Raw genomic sequence first — 16,279 nt, forward strand, 5'->3', positions numbered from 1 at the left:
CTGGAGCCCATTCACGTGTAAGTTAAGGAGACAGGAAAAATCGGCAGGCGCAGGAAGAACGGGCAAGTCCATCGGCCCAGATGGACAGCAGTGGCCTTTCAGCAGAATCTGAAGAGCCACTAAGAACGGGACGTGCAAGGCCTGGGTGGAGAGAGGAGAGAGGGGACGCGTGACTTGGCCAGGGGCTGGATGCCCCCCATGCCCCCATGCACGCAGGTGGGGACACAGATGGCCTTCCTGGCCAGGCTGACAGACGGCCCTGCTGACCCCCACAAACCTGCTCCATCAACCATGGGATCCTTATTTAAGGCCATGCCGGGCGCCCGCCCTTCTGCCCTCATCCCGTCCAAGGGTCCAGGCCTCCGCCTCCCCTCACACAGCCCAGTCCCTGGGCCTGGTGCCAGAATGGCAGGTCCCCCTGTGGGAGCACTTCAGCCTGTCACAACACCTCTTAAAAGGCGACGTCCTAACAATGTACATCGGAGCATCTCGAATAATTATTTATAATGGCCCCAAACAGAAAGCAATCTAAGTGTCAAACAATGGCAAAAATGGAGAAGTAAGCGGCACTTATCCATTCAAAAAACTGCTGACGAATCAGTACAGGTTTTAACCAAAATATGGAGTAATATATGACAAACGCTCTTACTACATGGAGAACAAGCAGCGAAATTTCCAGCGTTGAAAAGAGGGCTTGCTTAGCACTGAAGGGCTGGGAGGAAATATCACAAAATGATCAGGAATTTTTCTTAATCAGGAAACTGTTTTTTTCTTCTTTCAACTTTTCTGTGTTTTCCATATTTTTTAATGACCATAGAACAGTTTAAAGTGAAAATAAACGGACGAGATGGGAACTTTCACAGGGTGTCCGACACACACACACAACTCAGGGGACCCGGGGGTCCCACGGCCCTAACACGCAATACACACGCACCACGGCGCTTCCCCCCTGGACAGACCACTCTTCCTTCCGAGTGACGTGGATTCTCACCTACACTTTGCACTCTACAGCAGACGTTACTGGTGTTGGAGACCCTTACATTATCACCCAGCTGTTATCAAAAAGCAAAAAGTCAGACACACAAGCTAACACCTAAGGCGGGGATGCGGAGAAAAGGGAACCCTGGTGCACTGTCGGTGGGGACGCACACTGGTGCCGCCGCTGTGCGGGACAGGACAGAGGGTCCTCAAGAAATGGAAAACAGAACTGCCCCCCCGCCCCCCCGTGAGCCAGCAGCCCCACGTCCGGGCATACATCCGGAGGAAATGAAATCCCTGTCAGGAAAAGCTTCACCCACACTCCCATATACATTCCAGCATCACGTGCAGCAGCCCAGGTGCTGAAACAACCCAAGTGTCGGTGACCAGATGAATGGACAGACAATGTGTGTGTGGGGGGGGTGCATACACACACCCATCTGTTATATATAGTACCTGCCCAATGAACTATTAGTCGGCCCTGAAAGAGAAGCTAATCCTGCCACTGGTGACAACATCGAGGACCCTAGAGGATAGTACACTCGGCGCAATAAGCCAGACACAGAAAGACAAATTCCGTATGATCTCACTTATATGCGGAATTGAAAAAAAAATCAAACGTGCAGTAACAGAGAAAAGAACGCTGGTGACCAGGGGCTGGAGGGCGGGGAAGGGGGAGAGGCTGACCGAAGGGTGCAAACCTTCATCTATAGATGAATACACTCCGGAGACCTAATAATGCACAGCCCGGTGCCATGGCTAATGATCATGTATTTTACACTTGAAATTCGCTAAGAGGGTGATATGAAGTGTTCTCACCACATGCACAGAAAGGTAACTAGGCGAGGCGATGGACCTGTTAAATTAGCCTGACGGTGGTAACCATTCCACAAAATACACATTTATCAAAATGCCACAGAGTACACTTTATATACAAGTTTGGTTTGTCAGGCATACCCCAATAAAGCTGGAAAAAAACAAATAATAAGACATCGCCCAGGTGTGCTGCATTCTGTGATCATGTACCTCTCAAATGCTATGTATAAACTGTATCTTTACACACTTTATGTGCATATTTAAAATGCAGTAGATTTTTCATTTAGGCAAATAACCTGCAGAAAATCCTTTTGTATGAAAACAGGTGTTTTTCAACATAAATAATCACCTCTGTTTAATCTGTTCCCGGTATTGAGGAGCTGGCTGCCTATAAGCTTCCATTTGTAAATTCCAACCCATTACACCTTCGACTTGCTCGCTTTATCGCAATTGGCGTGAGGGTTAGAAATGCAAGCATTATGTCCATTCCAGCAGACGATGAATACATGCAAACGTTCCCAAGCGCTTACTCTTCTCAGTCGTGACCAGCCTACCAACCCCGGTCCTCTGGCTGTTCCCGGAAGAAACTTCTACTTTGCTCCCCTCCCCTTTGGCCAATTATAATGGTAGCTCATACTCCGCCCCTCCCCCCTTTCCCACTCCACCAGCCCCTTCCCCTCCCAAGTGGGAACTGCTGCCTGACAGGCGGCTGGGTAAGGGGACAGGACATCCATGCCCCACCTCTTGCTGCCAGACCCACGAGGCACAGGGGCCACCCCGAGGGCTGGGCTCGCCCCTCCAGCCACCAAGAACCACCTGACACAGAGACCAACATGGCATGCCTGTCACCACCAGTCCCGAGGCCCATCACACAAGCCGCCAATGGCGCTGGACCAGCCCCGTACAGGCGCGCCCTGTTCATTTCAACAGAAAGGGTGATCTGTCAGGCATCTGAATAAACGTGCTGCCCACGACACCGGGGCAGCTGCCATGCGCAGTTGCTGCATTAACTTCCAAAGGCATCATTTATCCAGCATTTTAGTGGGACTCAGTTCCATGCCTCCTCATGTTGATAAATCTGCAAATCATACGGAATTCTGCTGTCAGAACACGAGTCTCAATCACCCATTCAGAAGATATGGTTGGGGCCTTCTCCAAGCTCTGAACGAAAACCGCATCTCTTGGCCCATCTTTCGGGGGTGCCCCTCCGGCTAAGACCAGCCGGGACGTGTGTTCAGCACGAGCCAAGCACGGGGTGGGAAACCAGAAGCAGCAGCAGCAGCAGCAGCAGCAGCAGCATGACCTTGGGTTGCGGGCCTCCGCAGAGGGTCACACGCATCTCCACAGAGGACCCGTGTTCCCCCGCAGGTGGGTCACCCCTGGTCCAGCCCCATGGGAGAATTTAATCCTTGAACCCTTTCCTCTGCACCTGCTGACTCCCCACCCCGGGGTTCGCTGTGTCAGCCTCTTGAGAACACCACGGCCCCCTCCCCCGCAGCTCACAGAGAAGACGCCGGAGGCGCACTCACCCGCTGAGAACCACGATGAAGTCCATGACGTTCCAGCCATTGCGGAGGTACGAGCCCTTGTGGAAGATGAACCCCAGGGCCACGATTTTGATCCCAGCTTCAAAGCAAAAGATCCCAATGAAATACGGCTCCGTCTTCTCCTGCGGGACAAAGAGCAGAGGTGCCGGTCAGGGGGGCCGTGCCGCACGAGAGGCAGGCGAGGGCTCGCTCAGCCACCCCTCCGCTCCGACCTCTCCTCACTCCTGTGGGACACTTGGACATCTGCCCCAGGCACAGGGGGGTGGTGAGGGGGCCGGGGGACTCGGGAAGTGCACGAGGCAAGGGGGGCCGGGGGACCGACCGCAGAGACAGCCAAGACCAGACGGCTTCCCGTGGGATGACCCACAGTGCTGGCTTTGCCCCAACAGAGTGGCTTTTCCACGGCCGGCCTTCACTTCGGTGGAATGCCCAAGGCTTGGCATCCACAGGTAATCAGGTGGGAGACGCCCACACATTTGAACTTTAAACTATTTGTTTGCTTTCTTTAGGGGGATACACTAGAAAGGTGAGCTATCTTTTACAAAGAATATGCGAGTGACATTTGGGAAGTTCGCCACCGTGCATGCACACAGGCTTCGAGTGACCTTCATCCTCCCCCCTTTGCCTTCCTTCCTCCTCCCACTGCGGACGTCCCTTGGGAAAGGGGACAATGGGCCCTGCACCCGCCCCTCCTTCCTGTACCCAGCGCTAGCAATGCCCTCAGAGCTCCCTGGGGGCAGGCGTGAGAAAGGTCAGTCCTCTTGCCTGATGCATCCCAGTGGGGTTCCTCATAGTGCCATGGGGCAGGGAGGAGGGAAAGGGCCAGGCGATGGGGCAGAGGAGATGGGGGCCGGGGACGAGGATGGGGAACAGAAAGGCGAGAGGAGGGAGGCACCTACCAGCCTGCGGGACATCGGGGTCTTGTCGTCCTCGGGAAGATGCTGCTCCAGAGCCAGGACGATGCAGTTGGCGATGATGGTGGCCAGGATCATGTACTCAAAGGGCGTGGGGGGGGAGGAGTTAAGGAAGAGATCCACCCAGAGAGGGGCGCAGCCCCTGGATGACCGTGCACATCAACACACAAGCTCATCAACGCCCGCTGTGGCCGTGCAGCCTGTACAGTGCTTGATTCGAGCACGCAGGACAGCGGGCTGTGCTTAGCCCGGGAAGTTACAACCATTTTGGATTGGGCTCTGAACACAAAGCACCTTTTCCGGGGGGGGGGGGGGGAAAGGGGGAGCCCGTAAAGAGTATAGCTAGACATATGGTAGACACTCCAGGCACTTAGAGAACTCAAGGCCCTACCCGGGAATTAGCTGCGGCTGAAAAGGAGGAAGAGAAGGGAGGAAGAGTCGCTGACGCCCTCGCAGACCCCTCTGCTTCCCAGTCTTCAAACCGCTGGACCGCCCGAGGCCTCGGCAAGAACACGGCTGTGCCCGGCTGCTGCCGTCTCTGGGCACGACAGCTGGGGTCCCGCTCCCGCCCCCCAGCCCAGAACCTCTGCTCCCCTGAGTGGAAGAGCTCTCGGAAAAGGGCCAATTCTGTCCACATGCCCTCCCTTCTACTTAATAACCGAATCAGAAAAATATCTAAGGGGGCCGGGAGGAGCTTGCCTCGCCCCATCTTACTCCCTCCTCCACTTCTGCAATGCATCCACGGACAGCAGGGGCGCAACGTGACAGCAAAGCCGGGGCCCCTGGGAACCAGGTGACAAATGAATGGGTAACACGGGCAGGCTCTTTCCCTGCTGCACTTTCCTGAAGACAGGTGAGGGGGCTCCCTGTGCCTGTTTGCGAAAACAGCATTCTGATTCTAGCGCCAGCGTCCCGCCTCCCTCGGAAAGGCTGTGCCACAACCCGGGGAAGGCGGGCGCGGGGACTGGGAGCAGGCGGCACGGAGAGAATCGCTGGCTCCTGAGTCGAGTCACTCTGCGTGCTGGATTTCATTCTCGAACCACTGTTGTGACAAACACCAGCCAGCTGCTGCCACTGGTCTCACTGAGCAACCGGTGCTCCGGCAGATTCCGGAACCCAGGTGGGAGAGCGGAGCGGCTTCTCTGGCAGAGTGGAGGGAAGGGAAGGGACGGTCCTCTTTGTCTCCCAAACACACCCAGAGTGGCCGTGTAAGACGTAGCACCTAGAGCCCTCCCTGGGGAGCCAGAAGGAGGGCCGAACCTAACACGATGCCCCTCCTACCCCCACTGTGACGTCAGTGCCAGTGAATGGCAATGAGCATCTCAGAGGAGGGACGGGGCACAGGGCATCATCTGTAGGAAAGGTGGTCGGTGCTGCTGCGGTCCTGGTGCTCGAACAGGAGGTTGCAGGGGCTGTGATGACCAGCAGCATCTCAGACTCGAGTACTTACCACTCTCGTCTCCACCCCCACCCCCCATGCATCCCTGAGTCACAGCCCAGTCTCCAGCAGCCGGCCACCCTCCCTTCCCACACACCCCCACACTCACGCAGGACCCCCTTGTGGAGCTCAGCCACCAGATCTGAAACTTGGGGGGCTTGGAGGACCTCAGAGGCAGCCCCCCACCCCCTCACCCCACTCTGTGGCTTACACCCTCCCAGTCGGAATGCAGCCTCCCTGAGTGGGAAGCCCCTCCTTCTCAGTCTCCCTGGGCACCGGCCACACTGGCAGATACACACCACAGGTGCCCCCCTAGCCTGCATGCCCACTTCTCAGGACAAGCCCCTCACACCGGCCATCCAGGGCCACCACTGTCCACTGACCACAGGGCTTATTAACTCTCCCCTCCCATCACAGCCTCTCACCCAGAGCTCTGAACACGTGCAGACCGAGCAGGGAGGGGCCACACCCGGACCCGGGGTCCCATACGCCCTCCTGATCGGCTAGCTTGTCCTGGGCCTGGTGCGGGCGGCCGGAATCCCCCAGACCCAAATGGCAGAGTGAAGACGGAAACATGGCAGAAGAGGGGGTGGCCCGGGGGTCCGTGCCCTCTCCTGAGACCAGGACCCAGGGGGAGGTGCAGAAAGGGGACTGAGGACCTGCCTGCAAGTCACTGGCCAGTGCCAACAGAAGCTGAAGGCACGCAGGTCACCAAGCACCAGCGTCCTAGGAACCCGCCGTGACATAAACAAAGGAGGGGAGTCGGGCTCCGTAAAGGGAAGCAGGTTTCACACAGAGGGCTTCTCAGAGGCTTTCACACGGCTGTACACAGTGCGCACCGCCCCCCCCAAGGGGGTCGGGGATGGTGCGCCGACTTCCCATCGGCTTCCCACCAACTCCCCAAACTCGGCACCGTCCAACCCTTTGGTCAGTGCACCTCTCTCGGGAGCGGCGTTCACGGGAACACAAGATTCGGGGAGCCCCGGTACTGGGGGCAGATCTCACTGCCAGTCCCACAAACGGGGAAGAAGGGGTTGGTGCTTTTGACCAGAGAGAAACCAGTCCCGTCCTTGTTCCTGACAAAAGTGTTGGCCAAGTGCGGGGCTCAGCAGGCCGCGCGTCACGGCTGGCAAGGCCCCATTCAAGTTCAGGAAGCCGCTGAACACGACCAAGGAGCCCAGCCCATGCGCTGGGAGGCGGAACTGGGGACGCGCACAAGTCTCACTGAAGCTGCAGATGTCACGAGCGCTCGCTGGCCTGACTGAAATCAATGACTGCTTGAAGGTTCAGGCTTCTTCCCCTGCAAACCTTAAAGTGATAACCAGAGACTCAGAGTAAAGGAGCTCTTGGCTGCTGACCTGTAGGCGAGGCTGGTCCTGGTGGCTGTCTACTTGCAAGGCCTCTGCCTAGCAACGCCTGCGTGGATTCTGCAGCCCCTCTGCGGCTCCCACTCCTGGCTCCCACTCCCACACCTGCGCTGTCCTAGTCAGCCAAGCACAGCTCCCTGCTAGGGTCTTTACCTCACCCGGCCCTTAGGTCCGAGTGCAGACACATGAGGCTTGCCAGGGAACGCGGGCTAGCTTGGGAAGGCAACTGCTGCAGGGCACTCAGGGCAGGCAGGAGAGAGCCAGATTTCCTGTGACTGGCCAGGTGGCTGGACGGCTGAGAATTCAAGAGGTCTCAGCGAAGGGTGCTGCCTAAGGCCAGGAGGCTAGAATCTAAAGGTGCGGGTTTGGTAACACGTAGGTTCTGAGAAGACCTCATTTCCACGCCCCCCTGCCCCCCGCCAACCTGTCTCCGTCCGATGTCTACAGGCCCCTGCAGCTCAGGGACCCTGTGGCTCGCACTTTCAAAAACTGTTCAAACGCACATCCCCTTGAGACAGATGTCCCCTTAGACCTCATACATCATCCACAGCGCAGGATGAATTCATGTCTGGGGCACTTAAAAGGTGAGATTCGGATGCAGAAGAAAAAGGTCAGGCTCTGGGAGTGGCGTGCATCTGTGGGCTAGCTGAACGAAGCAAAGGACGGTAGGGACGCAGGATACCAGTTCCGCCAGCCCCCACCACTCTCCCATGCAGCCCTTTCCCCACCCTCTCGGCCACTTCTCTGCCTGTAAAACGCACAAAGAGGGGGCACCTCGTGCTTGTGCTTCCTCCTGCAGTGGCCTTTGCCCTCCTTTCTGGCCCTATGTCGAGATCAAGCTGAAATGTCACCGCACCTGTGAAGGTTTCTCCCTGTGCCCCCACAGCTCTTTGCATTGTGCAACTGTATTATTTCTCTCCCCTGACACTTCACAAAAAACTATCCCCTGAGAGCAGGGACAGTGTCTTCCTCATCTCTCCATTGGCAGTGCTTACAGAGCTTCTGGTACACAGTAGGCGCCCACTCAAGGTTAAATGCAGGCGTGAATGAATGGGAAGCGGCCCCTGAGCAGCAGCTCCAGCGAGGAGCCACGGCACGATGGAATTACAGTCCCTCACTGGCTCAGGGCGGGGGCTCCTGCTGGCCCCACCCCTGGGACTGGCTCAGAGGCACCGTTGCCATTTCTCCTGCCACAGAACCTCACGCCCGACAGCAGTGGCTCTACTGCAGCCGCAGACTCACAGAACGGCCCACGGGTCAAGTGAGAATGCACCTCTCAGGCCAGGCAAGGGCGTGGCTTGGGAAGATCAAAGGAAGCTCCAAGGTGCCGAGACCTCAAAGAACGAGGCCCTTCACGGGGCGAGATGGACGGCAGTCCTTCCAGGACTCCGACTCCTCCTGCCCAGGAATTCGGCGATCCCCACTCCGCTCTGTGCCTGACCCGAAACGCACTTTGGGCAGCATCTCTCACTGGCGTCCAGACTGTGTGCAGTTTGGCAGCACGAACGAACAGAGCTACCGAAGCGCTGAGGTGCGGAAGGCTAAGGACATGGCCTTCGCCGTCTTGTGTGCCTCTGTACCCCTGGGGTCCAGCACCCAGGGGACACTCAATGACTGTTCTTTCATCGACCGATCAATTTACCAGCTTTAAAGGGAAGAGCACCGGAGAGGCAGAGCCAGAGGTGGGCTTACGAAAGGCCCCTGTACTCTCTCCACACTTCCGCCCGTTTGAGCCTCTCGTGCCCATCCCGCGCATACACATTAGTGACCCACAGAAAGGAAACAGCATGCACAGAAGATCCCTTTCATGTAAAAAGAAAAAAAAACTTAAAGGAGCAAAGGAAAAAGGTCTGTCTTATCAGAAGAAGAATGAATTTTCTCAGGGTAGTAGGGTTATTTTAACTTTCTTTTTTATTCCTTTGCATTGTCTGGGTGTTATCATGAGCATGTATTAATTTATAATTATAAACTCAATTAGAGTTATATGTATTCCGAGGAAAAAAACCCAACCACCAGGAAAGCCCCGCCCACCCTGAGTGAGGGTCACAGCGATCAGTACAAGATTTCTGAGCGGACCTCACACAGGAGAACCAAGGGGCCAGACCAGATGATGACAGGCCGTGAAACTGCTTTGAAACTTGCAAGAGACACCTTCTCTCCCTCACCTGTGCCTCCCTCACCTGTGTCTGTCTGCTCGCTCGCGTGCGTGGGGCCTCATTTCCTAAACTTTCCCGGCAGTCTCCCCGGACACCCCTCCACTCCCCTCTCCCTCCGAGCCTGCTAATGAGGACCTGTGTCACTCCAACTTTCTTTCCTGTCTAGCAGCTTCAAGACAATCATTAGGGAAATGATAAAAATAGGTTCGCTTATTGATTTATCTCCCTTACCCAAAGCTCCTTCCTTCCAATGGTTGACTCGGTTCCCTAGCAACACAGCTAATTTGAGCGGCACTCCTCGGCCTGCACACCTGCCGTTCGTTCCCTTCCTTCCCGAGGCGCAGGGAGCTGGGCTGGGAGAGGCCGGCCCCGCCGGCTACGGTGGTGGAGGCCCTGCTTGTTAACAGCGCGCTGGGGGCCTGGGCTGGGCGCTGAGCCCTCCCTCTGCCTGGCCCAGAAGGGCCTCCCCACCACCTCCACCTTTCAGGGAAGGACTTAGCCTCAAGCAGCAAATCTGGGTGCCCCGAGGGAAACTCACATCTCTAGACCCCCGAGGCCCCCTCTGTTCTCAGCAGCCAGCTCTTAGAGAGACGCCAGAACACTAGGGAGACTGTGCTCAGCGGGGCCGAGGGCCACCAGGAACGTCCACCAGGGACGGCCAGGCAGAAAAATGCCATGCCCCCCTCCCCAACTCCAGGCCTCACGGAGATGGTGCTTTTGTGGGGAGCAGCCTGTGGCCACAAAGGCACTGCCTGTGACCCCCTGAGTGTCTTGAAGAGCCACCAGCTCAGGGGAAGCGTCTCACCCTGGCCCAGAACACTCTCCCTACAAGAACGCCTACCTCCTCCGCCCCCTCCCATCCCGGCCCCCTGCGCCCATCGTCCCTCGTTGATACAGCTAATCCCCGGGCAGCTAATCCCCAGAGAAAGAAGAGGCTCAGAGGACGGGCTGGGGGTTTGGGGCAAGTGTTCCCCCGTCCCTCACTCGCACATAAACATCGTTCTAACAGGTGGATGCTGATTCCAGGACAGTGAGTGACAGGGAAGGGCCCCTGTCTGGGGTGCAACTCCCGCTAGCACTGCTCCAGAGAGACACCTTAAGTAGAACAACCGTGAGAGGCGGCTGCCTGAGGCTGGCCTGCTGCTCTGCGTATCTGAGAAGACGCAGAACTTCCCGGAGACCTGCAGCGCACTGGGGGAGAGGAAGCTTGGCAATGGAGGACCAGAGCCTGGGTTCTCAGTGCAAAAATCCGCCCCACACGGCACTCGGGTCAGGGACAGCGACGCATCCACTCCTGCAGCACCAAACCAGACACGCAGAAGGGTCCCAGCCGGACGTGCTGCAAGAGAAAGGTCTTTCGAAAAACCTCAGGTGCTACACAAACGCTAAGTCCATCTGGAAGTACCTGCTATGGCTGCCGGCTTTGGGGAACACCCCTGTCCATGGTCACGGCCTCGGGGGTGTCTGGCTGGCTGCAGCTGGGGACTGACACCGGGGAGACCCCCCACAAGGAAGGACTTAGAAGGAAATTATGGAGCTGGACCTCCGGGAAGAGAGCAGAGAGAGACATGTGCCCAGGGTCTCCTGGGAACACGGAAAGCACATCCAGACACCAGTCCCGGGAGGAGGATTTATGAAGCTGATGTCTCTGATGCAATTTCTGCCAGTGATTAGGGGGGACATTAATCACACCCAAGGCCAAGGCTAAGAGCAGGAGGGGTCGAAGCATCACGGAAGTCCGGCTCCAGCTCCCACAGACCCTGGTGGAAAGCAGTGAGATCATGCTGCTGAGATCATACCCCCCGTGTGGGCTTTGAGAACCATACACTTGTCCTGGAATGACCAACAACACCGGAGGGAGAGGACCGTGGGCCGAGAACCCACACACCGCTACAGCCACCGCGGCGGCATTTCCCGAGCACGTCTGCTCCCCTCCTGGCCGTCCTCGCGCTCCTTAGAGACGGGTCCTCTCTGGGAACATCCGCCCCCTGACCTGTCCGCACAGGCTGCAAGGAGAATGAAAACAAGCTCTGTTAACGCAGGCCCGAGGCCAGCTGTCCTTCCAGGAAGGCTGGCCGTGTCGCCTTTGCTCCTGACCCTGGCACGAAGCAGGAGTATGAGATAAAGCGGTGAGACTCCAGGAGGGTCTCTGGGCAAGCCTTCCCCAGCCTGTGCTGCCCAGGAGCGACTCCCCCAGGGTAAAGGGCAGCCGAGGCCCAGGAGCACGTGCAAGGGCTGCTGGGGACCTCCTTGCACCCACTCCTGCGGCTGACCTGGCAGGACGCTGAGGCCCAAGGAGACCTACCCAGGAGAGGGGATAAACATAGCAACTGTATTCCCTGAAGCTTGGAGGGGCCACAGCTGAATTTTTCAGTTTCCTGAAAAACAACGTCAATCATCCGAACTTCGCCATGTGTGGCCACCCTCCTATCCGGGGCTAGTCACACCCTCAGCTCCATTTCTGCCTCCTTTCTCGGGCCTTCGCTTTTGGGGTGCAGTCTCTGGGTTGGGCTGATCCACAGAGGGTGGGTCAGCCCAACAGCACCCAACAGCAGGAAGGCAAAACCCCGGGGCTTCTCCGTGTGACAGGCACCGGCGCACAACGCTGGCCGCGCACCTGGGAGGCCACCCTGTACTTCCCTCCAGTGCCACCCCGCGGCAGGCGACACCCACTGGGTACGAGCCACAGAGGGAGGTGGACGCCCTGCCTCCTTCACGCTGGCCCATTTCATGAGCTCATCGCTTTCCTTGTTGCTATTTTTCTCACCACCCAACCTCGTCTTTAAAAAAAAAAAATCAGACTGAAGAACCAAACCCCTTTTCTTTTTTTAAAACAAAACAAAAATGCATCATGTGACTTCCAGCCTTAACATCAGTTTTTTAACTTTGGTTTCCATGGTGGTGGGATGCAACCTGCCATCGCCATGACAACAGCTGCCTCTGTTCACATTCACCATCTGACAGGCAGTCCTGAGCGAGCACACATACCTCTCCCTTCTCTCCGTCAGGAAGATGGTCATGACATTACACCTACTCCTAAAGACTGAGCTCCTAGTGAATGGGAGACAGAGGAAGCAACGGTGAGAACGCAGCAAAGAGGCAGCGACCCAGAGGCTTTCCGCTGGCCAGGACCCTCCACTGCGCTCTTAGGGGGGTCAGTGGATTCAGTTACTCAGAAAGAAAAGACCCCAGAGCATTACTACTCTTGGAATGTCAACCTGAAGCCACATCCAAACTCCCACTGCTTTCAGACTGAGGAGTCCCCACCTGACTCCCATGCCTCTACCCTCTCTGTGAAACAACCGGAAAGGAGTTCACAGCGCTGCCACCTCGCTTAACCCACACTGAAGTCAACTCCAGGTTCATCTGGCCCCAACCGCAAAAGCCAGGGCGGCTCTGAGCGTGACGATGGCACCCGCTTGCCCCATCTCCTGCCTCAGTTACAGTCCACCAGGTCAGCGGGGGAGTCCTAACAGACCCCGCTGTTCCTGTCTCCCTGAATCCCAGACTCAGAACGCTGGCCTGCGACGCACGGCCTTGCCGATCAGGAGACAAGTCACTGACGGGCACAGAAAGGGGGAGAAAGAGAAGGAATATCCAAGGCCTCCGGGAGGAAACAAGGCAGTGGTGGGAAAACTACCTGTTTCAGAAACCAGACTCTGTGTTTTGATGACACTCTGACGCATCCGAGCCCATCGAGAGCTCTGGCGGCAGCGTGCGTTTTCGGGACAGGAGGGCGCCGGCTGTCATCAGCCGCCACACCCAAGGCTACAAACACACCCTGGTTCATGGCAACACGCCCTTCGCTGGGCATCCCATGGGCCCCTGGATGTGCAGAGCGAATGAAAGCCTTTTGTGAGACAGTCCACAGATCACCCCTTAGAGAATTTCTGTTTTCCTCTGAGAGCCCTGCAGCTGTCCCCAGGGTTCGAGGACACCTACGGAGCCCCCGGCCACGAGAGAAAACACAGGAGGCATGAGCTTGGAAGCAGAAGAGACCTCAGAGCCATTTTCAAACATCGGAAGGGATCCCTCATAACAGGGGAGTTAGGTGCTGCCCAAGTTACCCGGGAGGGTGAGACCCACACCAGAGGGTGGCCGCCCGCCGAAGGGCAGACGGGGGCGGCACACAGACGTCTCACTGCTCCACCAGCGCACGGACTACTTTGTCAGGTGGTAAACTAAGTGCTGTGCTGACACACGTTTACCAACCAGCCCCTCTAAAGGGACAAGAGCCCCGATGCGCAGCGGCGTCTGACAATTTCGGGAGTGCAAACACTCTCTCCATGGCCAGTTTCAAGCTACCAACTTGACACCAACGTGCAAGGAGTTGGGAAGAGATACACGCAATAAACAGCTAACAGCGGGGACAGCACACCACTGATGACAAGTCCCTGTCCCTGGGAGCCCATTACAGGCACTGAGCAAGAAATGCCTGCGTCTGGTGGTCATCAAACAGGACCAACCCTCACACGCACAAGGGTTAGTGAACAAGTGGGTGGGAAGGTCACGCGCTGGCGGGCCTTCTGGGTTAGCGTGACTCACTGTGTCCCTCAGCCCCAGTTGTCCCCTTAGCTAGACCTGAACTCACGAAGTCTGCAGAATGACCCTCATCGCCAGAGGCTGCGCCTGGGCAGCGGGGTGTGTGCCTGAAGCAGCCATAGGTGAATGGTTTGTTGGTGTCGGGAAACATAAGGATGAATCACCTCACTCTCTCGGGCTGACTTTTCGGACACCCAGGAGGCCCCTGCTGTCTCACCGAAGCCTACAAGAGGACTGAGATGAATCAGCCAGGACACGTGATTCAGAGCACAAGCCGAAGCAACAAATCAGGTAAAAGGCTCGCCTCTCAATCAGGGGATCTCGGTCTTGGCCGCACAGAACAATCGCTTGGGAAGCTTTTAAAAACTAAGGCTACAGGGAGAGATCCTATCTCCAAAAATTATGAATTAATTTGTCCCAGCTATTGCCTGGGCATCAGCATTTCCAGGAGGACTCTGCGCTGCCCGCAGTGTGCAGCCAGGAAAAGAACACCGCCTTTTCCGCTAAAGGCGGTGGGAGCTGATGATGTCCTCAGCTCGAGAAACACAACAGCTAAGGAAACAAGATGCCCAGAGACACAAAAGGAAGAACAGGAAGACGCCCTAACACTCAGTTATCCCAACAGACTCACTTTCTATACGTAGACACCGAGAGCAGAGGAGTGAGACGCTCCCAGAGCCAGGACTAGAGGCCTCTCTGCGCTCTCAGCCTCACGCCCTGCGAAGCTTAGAAACTATTGTCGGAGCAACCACAGACAGCTCCCCTGGCTTCTTGGCTTGAACTGAGGGCTCTAAAAGAAAGGGACCTTTTTATTTGAGTTTATTTCCTCCCTCCCAGGAATATCCAATTGCTCTCAAGAGTGTATTTCTCAAGGTAGGGTCTTATTTTTCTCAGAGCCACTGACGAGTCCAGAAACATCTGTTGACAAGTCCCACCCGCTGAGGTGGGACCCTGGTGTCAGTCATGCGGGGCAGAAGCCTGTCGAAGACACTATTGCCATTTCATAAAGTTTTCTGGAAACGCAGAGGGGATTCTCTCCGGCAAAATGTTTGGAAGAAAACATTAACTATTGTTCTGAACCACTGTTTCCCTCTTTTATTGCACCTATGTTGGTTGGCTTTTCAAATGATCCTCCTCTTATTCATTTCTACATTTTCTTCTAACTGCACTTACTGGGGTGACATAGGTTACTAAAATGATATAGGTCTCAGGTACACGACTCTATAATAAACCACCTGTACATAGTACTGCGTGTTCACCACTCCAAGTCTTTTCTCCTTCCGTCACCATCGGTGCGCCCTTTAAACTCTTCTACCTCCTCATCGCCAAACTGTTGTGTCATTTTTTTTTGCTTAATCCATTCATCTTTTTAACCCAGCCATCCCCCATACCGTTCCCCTCTGACAGCTGCCAGTCTGTTGTATCTATGTGTGTTCCTATTTGGTTAGTTTATTTGTCCATTACATTCTCCATGTAAGTGAAATCATGCAGTATTTGGCTTTCTCTGACAGGCTTATCCCACTTAGCGTAACACTCTCTAGGTCCACCCACACTGTCCAGTAGTGTTCCATTGTGTAAATGCTCCACAGCTTTTGTGTCCACTCATCTACTGATGGGCACTTGGGCTGCTTCCAAACCTTGGCTATTGTAAATAACGCTGCAATGAACATAGGGGTTCATATCACCTTTCAAATTAGTGCTTTTGGTTCCTTTGGGTAGATTCCCAAAAGTGGGATCGCTAGGTCATAAAGCAGTTTCGTTTTTAATTTGACGAGGTCACTCCGCAATGCCTTCCACGGCGGCTGCCCCGATCTGCATTCACAACATCAAGGGTTCCCCTTTCCCCGCATCCTCACCAGCACTTGTTCTTTGTTCATGAATTCTTGATGGCCATTCTGACACGTGTAAGGTGACATCTCATTGTGGTTTTAATGTGCATTCCTCTGATGATCAGTGACGTTGAGCATTTCTGCGTATGTCTGTGGGCCATCAGTATGTCCTCTTTGGAGAAGTGTCTGTTCAGGTCCTTTGCCCATTTTTTAATTCAATTGTTCGTTTTCTCAGTGTTGAGTTTTAGAAGTTCTTTATACATTTTGGAAATTAACCCCTTATCAGATGTACCGTTGGCGAATATGTCCTCCCATTCAGTAGGCTGTCTTTCCACTTGGTCAATGGTTTCCTCTGCTCGCTCTTTTGGGCCTGGCTGCTGGTGTTCGTGAGCTCAGTCTTTCCCAGCCGGTGCATTCGGGGGTGGGGCATCTGCCTGCTCCTCCCTGGTCATCACCAGGGAAGGAAGTTACCCAGAGGAGACCTAACATCCTTGTCCACAGAACTCTGGGGGAGGGAGGGCAGATGGTGACCTCAAAAACAAATAAATACATACACACACACTATCTATAAAAAGGGAGCATTACGTTGCCAAAATGCCCCGGTCCTCTCAATTTACCGAGGCCCATGTTTCCCAGAACTGCCTCTCCTCATGTGACCATGCACCCCACCCCCAGACAAGCGCACACCCTTC

At 55.6% G+C, this 16,279-nt stretch overlaps 1 protein-coding gene across 2 annotated transcripts in view; it reads right to left on the reverse strand.

Annotated features, from left to right (window-relative positions):
- Nucleotides 1–16,279, reverse strand: part of CACNA1E (calcium voltage-gated channel subunit alpha1 E) — a 410,647-nt gene that overhangs the window by 242,537 nt on the left and 151,831 nt on the right. The window contains exons 4-5 of one of the 2 annotated variants that reach the window (XM_036015954.1): nt 4,241–4,346; nt 3,324–3,463 (exon numbers count right to left, since the gene is read on the reverse strand). In XM_036015954.1, coding sequence (XP_035871847.1) covers nt 3,324–3,463; nt 4,241–4,346 — 246 coding nt within the window. Of the gene's footprint in view, nt 1–3,323; nt 3,464–4,240; nt 4,454–16,279 lie in introns of those variants that run through there. The other variant, XM_036015953.1, reaches the window with a different exon arrangement.

The sequence above is a fragment of the Phyllostomus discolor genome, chromosome 14 (assembly GCF_004126475.2).
Source record: "Phyllostomus discolor isolate MPI-MPIP mPhyDis1 chromosome 14, mPhyDis1.pri.v3, whole genome shotgun sequence".
In the NCBI taxonomy this organism is placed as follows: Eukaryota; Metazoa; Chordata; class Mammalia; order Chiroptera; family Phyllostomidae; genus Phyllostomus; species Phyllostomus discolor.